General features: G+C 39.2%; 1 protein-coding gene across 2 annotated transcripts in view; it reads left to right on the plus strand.

Moving 5' to 3' along the window:
• CENPE (centromere protein E) overlaps positions 1-14,441 on the plus strand; it is a 40,195-nt gene that overhangs the window by 2,383 nt on the left and 23,371 nt on the right. The window contains exons 5-20 of one of the 2 annotated variants that reach the window (XM_040556451.1): positions 888-1,007; positions 1,905-1,986; positions 2,196-2,263; positions 2,354-2,425; positions 3,096-3,147; positions 3,974-4,061; positions 4,251-4,377; positions 4,857-4,976; positions 6,352-6,510; positions 6,900-7,044; positions 7,292-7,389; positions 7,675-7,731; positions 7,810-7,977; positions 13,244-13,318; positions 13,582-13,710; positions 14,083-14,217. In XM_040556451.1, coding sequence (XP_040412385.1) covers positions 888-1,007; positions 1,905-1,986; positions 2,196-2,263; positions 2,354-2,425; positions 3,096-3,147; positions 3,974-4,061; positions 4,251-4,377; positions 4,857-4,976; positions 6,352-6,510; positions 6,900-7,044; positions 7,292-7,389; positions 7,675-7,731; positions 7,810-7,977; positions 13,244-13,318; positions 13,582-13,710; positions 14,083-14,217 — 1,695 coding nt within the window. The remainder of the gene's footprint in view (positions 1-887; positions 1,008-1,904; positions 1,987-2,195; positions 2,264-2,353; positions 2,426-3,095; positions 3,148-3,973; positions 4,062-4,250; positions 4,378-4,856; positions 4,977-6,351; positions 6,511-6,899; positions 7,045-7,291; positions 7,390-7,674; positions 7,732-7,809; positions 7,978-13,243; positions 13,319-13,581; positions 13,711-14,082; positions 14,218-14,441) is intronic. The other variant, XM_040556452.1, reaches the window with a different exon arrangement.

The following is a 14,441-nucleotide window of genomic DNA, read 5'->3' on the forward strand; positions in this document are numbered from 1 at the left end:
CTGACTTCAGGTTACAAAACTGCTCCTTATGGTTTTTTGGTAATTTGAGTCCACTAGAGACGGCTGTCATTAACCCTCGACTTTGAATGTACAACCCTGTTGGTTCTTCTGAGAAAGAGAAGTGGCTGTGATATGTCTGGTTCTTGTCCAGCTGTCATCTGTATGGACATGCATGAGATCCAGCTGGATTGATATCGCATAGCATATCATCAGATAACCAAATATGTATCATGTCCTCATTGTTAAGTTGGGAAGGCTTCCGTGCAACTCATTGCACCACCACCGGGGCCCAAATCCTGTTACGTGATAGGAAGTAAGGAGAAAGTACAAATTGAAACATTATTTGCAGAGTATTTGCTTCTGCCTTGAGGATTTCGGGTTACCAATATTGGTTATGTGAAATGATCACTGCTCCTTTGAGGTGCAGAATACCTTAGGGTGTACAAAAGTAACTAAAGCCATGTAATTAAAAAAAAAAAAGTAACTAAATTTTCCGTGGTGCTGTAGTCTAGTGTGTGGCCTTTCCTAGCAAAGTAGATCCAAGTAAGAAGAGAGAGAAGTCAAGCTACACCGAGAAGAGAGAAGAGAATTAAATATGGAAAGGGGAGTTGAGTTGACCTATTGTCACACTTCTGTAGACCAATTAATTTGCTTTTATGACTTAATAAACGTGATACACCGTTAATGCAGCAGGAAGGAGATGGAATAGAAGGAAATGCATCTGTATTTGTAGACGTTCACATGCAAAAGGGATGCGGGAAGGAAGTCTGTGGAATGATATCCAAGCACATAGCTTTGAGTTCAGAATACTTTAATTAAAAGGTGTTCATTGTTTAGTCTGATCTAATTTTCTTAATATTATTTTTATTTCCTCCTGTGATCATTAGATTCCAGATAGAGAATTCTTGTTAAGAGTTTCCTACATGGAAATCTACAATGAAACCATTACAGATTTGCTTTGTGATATCAGGAAGAAGAAGCCTCTAGGAATTCGTGAGGATGTTAATGTAAGTGGATATTATGTTAATGTAAGGAGACGTAACAATTTTATCTGCTTGAGGGGAAAAAAAAGCTTTGAGGCATCTAGTTGAAAACATTTCCATATCAAACTGTAATTGTTATATTCAAAGATAGCAGAAAGGCACTTCATGTAATAGAATAGCAACAGTGAAGCTGGGCTTGCTGTTGCTGACTTATCTTTATAAATGTTTATAAAATGTAGACTTCATCCTTGAAGTTTTCCAAGAGAGTGTATTTTATTTAACTAAAACAGTGAATACTTGGGAGTCTTCTAGCTAATGGAACTACAAATATGGTATTGATTCCCTAGCTCACTGTGTTAGAAGTCTTCAAAAGATAGAAAGATGCTATTAAACCAACTCTGTATATCGTCTACAAAGTGGATACAATTTTCTTCTACTGTAATCACAGAAAAGTTATCAGACTAGTACTATCCAGTAAGATAATCTGTAGGGAAAAATAAAGTAATGCCATCCTTATTTTCTTGATATCAAGCTTTGTGACGAACTGTTTTTATTTTTTTATTTTTTTAAATTATTTTGATCAATGCTTTTAGAATCTGGGAAGGCTTATTAGCTCTATGATTATGGCCTTATAACACTTGCAGATATATCTTTCTGGACCTTTTCTGAGGGAATCTCCCTTACCAATTTAATTTTTAGGATGGTTGCCAGATCTCTGTTTTTTGTCTTTTTAGGTTATAGTACTGTTATAGGTCTAAATTTTCTTCATCCTTTTTTTTTCCAGAGGCAAATTAAAGTAAAAATACATTCAACTAATCTTGCTTCCTTTTAAAAGTACAGTAATAATTCTTGGTAATGTTAATGTATTCAAGTGAATTTTAAATTTCAGTAAGTTATTTATTACTGCTTTTTACCTTTAAGAGAAATACATATGTAGAAGACCTGATTGAAGAGGTGGTTGTTTCCCCACAACAAGTTATGGAATGGATCAGGAAAGGAGAAAGTAAGTTGTTTAACCAATGTCAGCTGATATTTTAGAAAAGTATTGAATTGTATACGTCTAGAATCATGGGTGTCTCTTTGAGATTATATTCAGAAATTGCTGTTTGCGAGTTTAAAAGCTGTCCTTGTCTTTTATCTCCAGCTTATTGGGTTGTATTTCTACATGTGTATTTCAGAAACAGAAGTATTTCTAATACTCTTTTTTGACAGAAAATCGCCATTATGGGGAAACAAAAATGAATGAACACAGCAGCCGTTCTCACACTATCTTCAGAATGGTAAAAGCCTTTTCCTATGAGAAGGTTGTTTTGGTTTGGTTTGGTTTGGTTTTTTGAGTGACAAAAGCTTATTGTGCCTGCTTCTTCTAGATAATTGAAAGCAGAGAACGAAGTGACCTTGCAAATGCAAACTGCGATGGAGCAGTGATGGTGTCCCACTTGGTAAGAAGTACTCTAAGAAGTTAAGTAGGCATTTAAGCAGGGAGTTTACTGTTACAGCTTGTCTGTGAGAAAAACGTTATAACGACATTGCAAGCACGTTTTGTTGTTAATTTCTATCAGATGCTTCTTAGACATAAATCATGCTTCTGATCATCTGTATAGAGGGAGACTCCTGGGGCGTTATCTGGAGGATATCCTCCCAGCAGAGGGAATTTTGATGTGGTTAGAGTTCCTAGACAATACATGCTGGACTGGGGAGTGTGATGTCCTCCCCAGGAGCGTAAGGGACTATTGTCAGTGTGTGTCCCCATTTTTGTTAAACATAGCTTACCTTCTGAGTGTTCCTGATCACTGACAAACCTAGTGAAATAATTCTGAAGTAGCTAACATTAAGGCTTCTATTAATAGAAATTCTATATAGAAATTCTATTATATTAATAGAGTTCCGATGATCTTATTTCATATCCTTAGGCACTTTGAAATTATTTTTTGAAGTGTTGTGGAGTTATGTATTACTTCCAGTAATGAGAGACCACTTGTTTGTTTTTTTCCCTATTTTTTTTCCTAAGCATAGCTACAGTTTATGAAGTTCTTAGCACAGATTTAGAATTAAGAGGATCTAAAATTAAATTACCCCCAGAACTAATCTGTGAAATGTTTAATTTTGCAGAACTTGGTAGATCTGGCAGGCAGTGAAAGAGCTAGTCAAACAGGATCTGAAGGTGAGTGTTAAATGAAGTTCTCCTCATGACCATTTCTGTTAATTAAGGTTTAATGAGAGGCTATGATGGAAAGGAAGCTACTATCCATGTGATGTTGTTATTTATAAGTAACGTATTTTCCACTTGGTAGGGCAGGATCTGCTCAAGAAAATAACAGAAAAGTTATAAAGTGCAGACAATTGTGTAGTTGTATGGCTTTTCTAGAGTAGCAGGTCCAGCAAAAGTTGTAGGCTGTACTAATACAATGAAGATGAATAGTCTGTAGTAAAGAAATCATTAGAAGCTCATACGGACTGTTGTATACATATAAAGCTGAAGAGTAAGTAGGTAGCTCACTGTGTTAACAATCAAGCTTAGTTAAAATGACAGCATGAAGAACAAAAATGCCTTTATTTAGAAAAAAAGAAAAAAAAGGTAATCTGAGAATAACACATGTTAATATCCTGTCTTAAAAGGTGTAACTACCCTGAAAGTTGAATCTAAGGCTGGTTTGGTACACTTAGATTCTATTAAATTTTTTTTGCAAATGCCAATATTAATTACATGTCTAAATATGAAATAAACTTTGTAAACAAAATTCACATTCCTCTGGCCCTGACTACCTACTAAGTGAAGGTTATTAATGCTCATTTGTGATAGACTTTGATTCATTTTGGTTATTCTAAAAGATTTGATATTGAGTGCTGATGTGTCACAGTGCATTTTGGTACTTGAGATTTAACTCTGGACAATCCATCTGAGCATAACATAACACAACACCTTGACATGTTAAAAATGTATCTAAATGTTGTTTTATTCAAGAAAAAAAATACTGTGTAATACCTAGGTCTCCGACTGAAAGAAGGCTGCAATATAAATCGGAGTTTGTTCATTCTGGGTCAAGTTATCAAAAAGCTTTGTGACGACCCTTCTGGGTAAGTGCCTGTATTGACATACCTCTTTTAGGACAAGTCACTAATAAATTAAGAAGTTAAAACTCTTTATACATAAAATAGTATTTTATATAACTCTCCTAAATGTTCTGTCACCTTAAGAAAATACTGTTTTTTCATAGAAAAATGACTTTTTTTTTTAATCCATTTTCTTTCTCATTTTCCCATCAGTTTCATAAATTACAGAGACAGCAAGCTGACTCGAATTCTGCAGAACTCTCTTGGAGGAAATGCTAAGACGGTTATTATCTGTACAATTACTCCTGTTTCTTTTGATGAAACACTCAGTACTCTTCAGGTAAAACTTCTTGCCTGTTTTCAAGCATTATTCTGACTCTAGACTTTAATATTGATGGCTTGGGGTGGGGAAAAAAAATGTGACGGATGGGGGTCTTTAGTCACTTCAATCTTCTAAAGGCCCTCTGCACTTGGGACACAAAATGTGTTTATTTTGTACTCTGCATGTTCTCTCAGTCACATTATTGTACTAGGTTGGCTACCTAAAGCTTTTTGGCAGTTAGACAACATTTTAGACAGCTTCTACAAGAAGAGAGGGTAAATGAACTAGTGATGAACTTTAGGCAGGATTGTCTTCCTTTTGGTGCTCTCTAGATCTTTATATTGAAAAATAATTAGGTGTGGTTTTGCTTAAGCACGTTTTTCTTTCATTCAACTGTTCCCTTAATTCTGTTGGGAAACAAGAGGAAAAAATAAGTCTCTTGATGTATTTGTTCTTTAACTGCTGTTGTCCATGAGAGAACATGGTTGCTCTTCCAGTTTGCCAATACAGCCAAAAGAATGAAGAATACTCCAAAAGTCAATGAAGTACTTAATGATGATGCCCTCCTGAAGAGATGTCGCAAAGAAATTCTGGATTTGAAAAAACAGCTGGAGGAAGTATGTAATAAATATACTAAAATTTATACTTATATGCACACAGGCATATATATATATATATATATACACGCACGCACACATACTTTTGTATATTTATAATGGTAGCTATTTGGAAACTGTTTTAAACCAAGACCAGTTAAATCTGGAGGGGTGGGGAAACCTTTTAAGCTGGTAATTGTTGCTTATATTCAGAGAATAGAAATTGAAAACAGAGTGAAATGTAAAGCAATTGATAATGACCAACATATCTGTGAAAACTAACACTAAATGAGACCAACTGACTGATGAATATTTTTGTAGGTGAGAGAGTTTAAGAAACTTATCATGCCTCACAGTAGTGCTTCAATAGTGCTACAAATGAAAGCAATAATTAACTGACACTCAATAACTTCTTGTATTACAACTAAAGTTTCCAAGTGGATTATTTCCTCCTTCCTAACTGATGTTCAGCCTAAGCTCTAACTGCATAAGATCGGTGGCAAAGTCTGTCATGTATAGGTTGAAGATATGTTTTAAAAGTGGATGACTGCAACTTCCCACCAAACAGTGTAGTCTCATTCATCTTTCTCAAAAAAAAAAAAAAAAAAAAAAAAACCTACGACGTTGATGAGAATCCTGCAAGTGTTGTAAGAGAATGCATCATAATATGTAAAGCACAGGAAAATCGCAACGATTTAAGTCAAAGCAATATTTGGGGGGGGGGCAGGAGGAGTTATAGAAAAATATTAAAGAAAAGATTTGGCTTTAAAAAATTAATTTGAAGTACAGATTTCTACCTAGTGGTATGCTCGTTATAACATAGTACGTAGTCAGGAAAGTAATTCTATAAAGTACAGAAGATGTTATTGGAAAATCATGTGTGTATTTATCTCTAAATACTTAATTATCGCAAGATCATGATGAAGCTGTCAAATAACTAGTTACTGTAATGCAGTTGCTTTACAACAGAATAAATCATCAGTACCCAAAATTTTGAGACATCGCATGCATTAGAGAAGCATATTGTTATGTGACAATTAAATCATAGCTATGAAAGAGCTTCAGGCTCTGTAGAAAGGTGAACTTAAACTGTTATATTTGAAAGCATGCTTTTTCTATCTCTATTTCTTAAATTCCTAGAGAAGTTTGGAGCTATGTTGTTTTGCTTTTCTAAATACGTAAATATACAGACTTTAAATACTAAGTCTATGGGTAAATTGTGGACTAAATTGTCAGTTGCTTTCTTAAAGATTAAGACTCTTAAGACTCTTAACACCTCTTCCAGACTTAGAAGATTATATATACGTGGTGTCATTTTTAATTACTAATAATTCCTTATCTCTTGTAACAGTAGTTTGTACTCTTTATGTCAGTATGATTAATCTTTTTATGGAAGGTGTCTCTGAAGACTCAAATTCACGCGATGGAAAAAGATCAATTGGCCCAGTTGCTGGAAGAAAAAAATTCTCTTCAAAAAGTGCAGGAGGATAGGATACGAAACTTAACTGAGATGCTGGTGACTTCTGCCTCGTTTTCATCAAAACAGAATATTAAAGTAAGAGCAGATGTTATAGATCTTGTTTGTTAAATCTTACATAGAGTCATTGTGAAAATGAAGAATAAGTTTGAGTTAAGCAGTCCTGAGTCTTCAGTTTTAATATGCCCAGACCAATTGTAAATGTTTGTGTCCAATTTACACACCTTTTTTTTTTTTTTTAAGGAGTAACTTCTTAAATAATTTCTGAGTGAGCATTCATTCAATGGTGCCTTGCAGTGAACAAGACTTTTGCTTACAAATGATCATGCTGTGGTTCAGTGTTGAAGAAACTGCAAAGCAGATGGTTAGCCTGCAGAACTGTTGTAGCACTAACTCATGCAACATCTACTCTCTACTTAGTGCTTTGATTACCATTTTCTGTAAATACTTTTTTTTTTTTTTTTAAGGCCAAGAAAAGAAGAAGAGTTACATGGGCTCCTGGTAAAATAAACCAGGAGAATGCGAATTATTTTGAAGACTTTGAAAAAACAGCGTTGACTGAAACAAAAAAAATGAAAGTGTCTCTGTCTTCACTACCAGATGGAGAGGATTGTAAGTTTCTTTGTGGGGCGGAAGGGGAACAAGAAAATTCTGCAAGGCAGCTTTGAAATGAAGACCTGAAAATGAGGAATAATCCCTTAATTATAAGTCTAAATTTATAGATTCAGAAATGCTACTCGCTGTGCTACATCATTGCCATTGAATGATTATTTCTGATGTGATGAAATCTTTGACAGAACTCTCGATGTCTAGTTTAAAATTTACTCTCACTCTATTTTTAATGCATCTTCCTTTTCAGCTACATTTTTTGAGAATTCTGAACATGACAACCAATGTTTAACTGTTCCTGATCAAATTTCGGATATAGAGTGGACTGCTGGACCTAACATGAACTGGGTAACTTCATAATCTCTTCAGTTGGCCTTACATGGTGTATACACATTACATGCTTCTCAGTAAGGTCAGCCTTACTCTTTAGGGCATCGACATTCTTTTTTGCGTCTAACTAGTTAGAAAGCAAGTCTCTGTCATCTCTGTGAAGTTGTGGGATGTTTTTGTGGAGAATGGGCTAGTGAGCTTTGGTATTTAAACAGGACTAGCAGTGAAAAGACAAGCAACAAGGAATATAATAAATTAGCTTCAGCTTGTAGATCAGTTAACTGAAAGTGATTCTTTTTCTAGACTCAGAAAGACTTTGAAGAATCTGTGCAATGCTGTGAAGTTTTAGCACTAGAAAAGGTAAGCCTGTCCATTATTGTCTTAAAAATAAGACCAAAATTCCAATAACCTCTTCTAAAGTTTGTCGTCTTTTTTTAGGATCTTGCTGTAAATGAACTCAGTGTCCTACAAGCTAACTTCGATAACCTAGTATTAGAAAATGAACAGCTGAAATTAGAAATAAATGAAATGAAGGAGAAACTGAAGGAAAAGATAGAAATGGATGAATTTGAAGTGCTGGAAAAACAAACACAAAAAGATCATGAGGTAAGGTGCACTGAAATACAGATAGATAAGAATTCTGTATACTCAAATGTTTTTGAGAGTTAAGTCAGTATACATATATTTGGATGTTTATTCACAGGTGGTGCTAAGTTGCACTCAACAGCTGAATGAAAGAATCCAGGATTTGAAATGGACTTAGTGTAAAATTCATATTTAAATTTTGAATTTTACACTATTTAAATTCATTTAAATTTATTTATTTAAATTCATATTTAAATTTAGAATTTTAACTAGATGAAGTCTAGTTAAAACTAGACTAAACTAGTTAAAACTAGACTAAACTTCTAGTCAGGAAGCTTCCAAACCTGGTTTGCCCCTCTGACTATTACCTGCTTTTGTTAGTCCAGGCTGGCAGTGATGATCTTGAAAAGAGAAGCCTGAAGGCTATCAAACAGGACTATAGGGGGCTGGGACGATTGGTGGAGGGAGCGGGAGTGCAGGTGGTGTTTTCGTCTATCCCTATGGGGGAAGGGAGAGGCACGGAGAGGACATGGAAAGCTCACGTGGTTAATAGGTGGCTCAGAGGCTGGTGCCAGCACAGAAATTTTGGTTTTTTTCACCATGGGGAGCTTTACTCGGCACCTGGCCTGATGGCCCCAGACGGGTCCCTATCTCCAAGGGGAAAACGGATCCTAGGCCGGGAGCTGGCGGGGCTCATAGAGAGAGCTTTAAACTAGGCAAGAAGGGGGACGGGGCTCAAAGAAGGCTTGTTGGAGCCGTGCCGGGGGAAACAATGGCTAGGCTGGGGAAGAAGGCGATGGCCCAGCTGAAGTGCATCTACACTAATGCACGCAGCATGGGTAACAAACAGGAGGAGCTGGAAGCCATCGTGCAGCAGGAAGGCTACGACTTGGTTGCCATCACGGAGACGTGGTGGGACCGCTCCCACGACTGGAGTGCTGCAATGCCTGGCTATCGGCTCTTCAGGAGGGACAGGCAGCACAGAAGGGGTGGTGGCGTGGCTCTCTACATTAGAGAATCTTTTGATGTTGTGGAACTCCAGGCTGGGAATGATAAGGTTGAATCCCTGTGGGTTAGGATCCGCGGGAAGGCCAGCAAGGCTAGTGTCCTGGTCGGGGTCTGTTATAGACCGCCGAACCAGGATGAGGAGACGGATGAGGAGTTTTATAGGCAACTGACAGAAGTTGCAAAATCGTCGGCGCTTGTCCTCATGGGGGACTTCAACTTCCCAGATATATCCTGGAAACACAACACGGCACAGAGAAAGCAGTCTAGGAGGTTTCTGGAGAGTGTGGGAGATAGCTTCCTGATGCAGCTGGTCAGTGAACCTACCAGGGGTGGTGCCCCGCTAGACCTTCTCTTCACAAACAGAGAAGGACTGGTGGGAGATGTGGTGGTCGGAAACCATCTTGGACAGAGTGACCACGAAATGGTAGAGTTCTCTATTGTTGGCGAGGCCAGGAAGGGGACCAGTAAAACTGCTGTATTGGACTTCTGGAGGGCTGACTGTGAGCTGCTCAGGACGCTGGTTGGCCGAGTCCCTTGGGAGGCAGTTCTGAAGGGCAGAGGAGTCCAGGAAGGCTGGGCGCTCCTCAAGAAGGAAATCTTAACGGCACAGGAGCGGTCCGTCCCCACGTGCCCAAAGACGAGCCGGCGTGGAAGAAGACCGGCCTGGCTCAACAGAGAGTTGCGGCTTGTGCTTAGCAGGAAAAAGAGGGTTTATAATCTTTGGAAAAAAGGGCAGGCCACTGAGGAGGACTACAAGGATGTAGCGAGGCTGTGCAGGGAGAAAATTAGAAAGGCCAAAGCTCATCTGGAGCTCAACCTGGCTACTGCCATTAAAGACAACAAAAAATCCTTTTACAAATATATCAATGCGAAACGGAGGACTAAGGAGAATCTCCATCCTTTACTGGATGCGAGGGGAAACCTGGTTACTAAGGATGAGGAAAAGGCTGAGGTGCTTAATGCCGCCTTTGCCTCAGTCTTTAGCGGCAATACCGGTTGTTCTCTGGACACCCAGTGCCCTGAGCTGGTGGAAGGGGATGGGGAGCAGGATGTGGCCTTCGCTATTCATGAGGAAATGGTTGGCGACCTGCTAAGGAGCTTGGATGTGTGCAAGTCGATGGGGCCCGATGGGATGCACCCGAGGGTACTGAAAGAACTGGCAGAGGAGCTGGCCGAGCCGCTTTCCATCATTTATCGGCAGTCCTGGCTATCGGGGGAGGTCCCAGTTGACTGGCGGCTAGCCAATGTGACACCCATCTATAAGAAGGGCCGGAGGGCAGACCCGGGGAACTATAGGCCTGTCAGTTTGACCTCAGTGCCAGGAAAGCTCATGGAGCAGATTATCTTGAGGGTCATCACGCGGCACTTGCAGGGCAAGCAGGCGATCAGGCCCAGTCAGCATGGGTTTATGAAAGGCAGGTCCTGCTTGACGAACCTGATCTCCTTCTATGACAAAGTGACGCGCTTGGTGGATGAGGGAAGGGCTGTGGATGTGGTTTACCTTGACCTCAGTAAGGCTTTTGACACCGTTCCCCACAACATTCTCCTCAAGAAACTGGCTGCGCGGGGCTTGGACTGGCGTACGCTTCGCTGGGTTAGAAACTGGCTGGATAGCCGGGCCCAGAGAGTTGTGGTGAATGGAGTCAAATCTGGTTGGAGGCTGGTCACAAGTGGTGTCCCCCAGGGCTCGGTACTGGGGCCGGTCCTCTTTAATATCTTTATCGATGATCTGGATGAGGGCGTCCAGTGCACCCTCAGTAAGTTTGCAGATGACACCAAGCTAAGTGCGTGTGTCGATCTGCTCGAGGGCAGGAAGGCTCTGCAGGAGGATCTGGATAGGCTGGACCGATGGGCTGAGGTCAACTGTATGAAGTTCAACAAGGCCAAGTGCCGGGTCCTGCACCTGGGGCGCAACAACCCCAAGCAGAGTTACAGGCTGGGAGATGAGTGGTTGGAAAGCTGCCTGGCCGAGAAGGACCTGGGAGTACTGGTTGATAGTCGGCTGAATATGAGCCAGCAGTGTGCTCAGGTGGCCAAGAAGGCCAACAGCATCCTGGCCTGTATAAGAAGCAGTGCGGCCAGCAGGTCTAGGGAAGTGATTGTCCCCCTGTACTCGGCTCTGGTGAGGCCGCACCTCGAGTACTGTGTTCAGTTTTGGGCCCCTCGCTACAGGAAGGACATGGACGTGCTCGAGCGAGTCCAGAGAAGGGCGACCAAGCTGGTGAGGAGTCTGGAGAACAAGTCTTACGAGGAGCGGCTGAGGGAGCTGGGCTTGTTCAGCCTGGAGAAGAGGAGGCTCAGGGGCGACCTTATCGCTCTCTACAGTTACCTTAAAGGAGGCTGTAGTGAGGTGGGGATTGGTCTGTTCTCCCACGTGCCTGGTGACAGGACGAGGGGGAATGGGCGAAAGTTGCGACAGGGGAGTTTTAGGTTGGATGTTAGGAAGTACTTCTTTACCGAAAGGGTTATTAAGCATTGGAACGGGCTGCCCAGGGAGGTGGTGGAGTCACCATCCCTGGAGGTCTTTAAAAGACGTTTAGATGTAGAGCTTAGCGATATGGTTTAGTGGAGTGCTTAGTGTTAGGTCGGAGGTTGGACTCGATGATCTTGAGGTCTCTTCCAACCTAGAAATCTGTGTCTGTGTCTAAACATATGTATATATTTGTGTTTATCCACACTTTTTTGTGTGCATATATATGTAATATATGAATGGTCTAGATTTCTGCAAGAGATTCTCCCTTTTCAATGTGTAATGAATGTGCTATTACTAAATACGCTATAGAATATTTTGAAGTTAGTGAAGTATGGCTTAATAAGCATACTTGTTTCTTGTATAGGACAGTTCAGTGAGTTACAAAAGTCAGAGCTATGTCAGCATTAACTTAAAACATTGTTTAACTCAGTAATAATGCGAATGGTAATGTCTGTAAAAGGAAAAAATAAAAGCTGTTTTGTGCCACAAAGTCAGAAAATTCTATCTAGTGGATAATATGATATAGGACATGCAGACTTTCAGTTCCTTTCACCTCCTCGTGCTTTTTGTGGACATATACTTTTTTTGTCCAAATATTCTGTTACAAGTAATACATACTTATATTTAGGTATTACGTTCTAGTTGCCCAAGGGCTAGACTGTCAAATGAGTTACAGAAGGAAAAGAGACTTCTGAGGTATTGAGACATGGGTGTACTTTATTCCATTTCTTACCCAATACCGTTTCCAGAAGGAACTGATGCTTTGCTGTGTTGGCTGTAGACTGCTTGTACACCCTAGGCTGTTTAATGTCCTCTTACCATGATGCTAAGGTTGAACTGAAGTTGCATCCTTTCAGGCTGTTTCAGGTTACAACTTAACAGCCTCACCTATTATTTCTGTTCCCCACAAAGATTTATAGGTATATTCTGAAGCCAACATTTAGCAAATCCTGTTACAGTTGTCCCTGAAAAACCTTTGTGTGTCTAATGACGAATATAATAGTCTAAACTACCTTAAGTTGCAAGAACTGCTTTTTGAACAAATCATGTCTTCAGATCCATATCTGAAGATACTCCCTAAAATGTAAGCATTTGATACCTGTGTAGCAAAGTAATTACAGCATAAGTGACAGGTCACATACTTCACTAAGCACATGTAGTTGAAATCATCAATTTCAGCCAGCAGACACGCAGAGGTAAACTCTACTGTGAATAATGACATAAAGTGACTTTTAACAGATAGTTTGATACTATTTCTACAGCTATCCTCTGACCTGAAAATTACAGGTTAGGTTTCCTCCTCCCTATATGTGTAGCTTTTCTCTCTAGTCTTCTACTTGTGCCTCCTTTCAGAGGATGCAACTTGAATGTGTTCATGGCTTGCTTACTTCACCTCAGTTTTGACACTTTCTAATTCTTGTCATTGAATAGATTGTATCAAATAGCTGCACTGTGTTGTAAAAAGCTGCTTAACATGACCAATTTAAAGTTTGATATCTTACAGATTTGTGCATGAAATGGCTTTGATCACATTGCTTTCACTTCTTGAGCTGTTGCAGATTAAGTTGTACTTGAATTCTTTCAATTTGCTGGGAAGCTGAAATAGAGCTTTGCATCTTATCTACCAGTTTGAAAGAATGTAGCAACTTGCTTTGTACCTGTTTAAATACATACATATGGTTTGCTAACTAATAGAAAAGAAAACATAAGGTAGACCTTGCTTATTTTCATGGCGATGGCAGCTAATACTATTGGTGTGGGCGCTTTCTAACCTCCTCTGCAATTTTGCTTCATTTTGCTCCACAGATAGAGCTAATGCATGAAATTACCAACCTAAAGAATATAGTTTCAAATGCTGAAGTGTACAATGAAGAACTTGAGGTGAGTCTGTCTCATAAACTTGCATGCAGTAAGACTTTTATGGAACATTGTTCAGTTTATGTTGATTATACTCTTATCTACTATGGACAGTCTAGACTTACAGGGCTCTGGTTAGTCTTACCAGCTATAAACTTATAACTTACCAGTTATAAACTTAGTAACGCTTATTATGTAAGATTGAGTTTTCTGTTGGATTTCTACCTGAAAAAAAAAGGAACTAGGTTTTCCTTTGTTTTTTTTCCCTTTTCTACTGTAACTTTTAGGCAGAAATAAGCTCCAAATTGGAACAGCTGAAAGAGAAAGAGAACAAAATAAAGACATTACAGAATCGTGTGGAAGAATTGCAGAAAGCAGGAGTGGAAAAAAAGGATGCATCTTTTTCAGTTGTAAACGTGAGTTTTCTTCTGGGATTGAGAGGCTATGTTGGATTTTACTTTGTTGGGTATGGTTTAAATATAATTATAGCTTTAGTTTAGTTGAAATCTGCTGTTAAGCAAACTAGCTATTTTTTGAAGCTTAAAACACTAATTTACTACATCAACAGTTCTCCTGCAAGAAGCTTATTTTATACAGCAATACTCTGGTGAAGTAAAGCTATGGGAAAGGTTGCACTTTATCTGAGCTCCGTCCTTCTACTGTTCCTTTTAGATGGAGTAATGAACCATGTTCTCTAAGTCTCTTCTGTACTTTAACCATATTATGATGATCATGTTTGCTTTATTATGGCCTTTTTTAGCTTTTTTATTATTTTTCTTCTCTTTCAGAGAGATTCCGATAAACTAATTGAGGAAATTCAACAGCTGAATAAATCCCTCTTAGATAGTGAAACTATAGCCTTGGATGCCAAAAAAGAATCTGCTTTTCTTAGAACTGAAAATTTGGAGCTGAAGGAGAAAATGGCAAGTACTCGTTAAACTACTTTGGTTGCTGTACCAAATACGGTTGAGGTACTATTGTCTTACAATCAGTAAATACAAGATTTGGCTAATGACTCATGCTCCAAGTGATGTTTTCACTCTGGAACTCATGGAAAACAGGTCTTAGGAGAAAGATGAAAAGATAATAGAGGCTTGTTGTGCAGGAGTAAGTGTTCAGTTTATCAGTATGGAGAGAATAAATGAAT

Source organism: Cygnus olor, chromosome 4 (genome assembly GCF_009769625.2).
Source record: "Cygnus olor isolate bCygOlo1 chromosome 4, bCygOlo1.pri.v2, whole genome shotgun sequence".
In the NCBI taxonomy this organism is placed as follows: Eukaryota; Metazoa; Chordata; class Aves; order Anseriformes; family Anatidae; genus Cygnus; species Cygnus olor.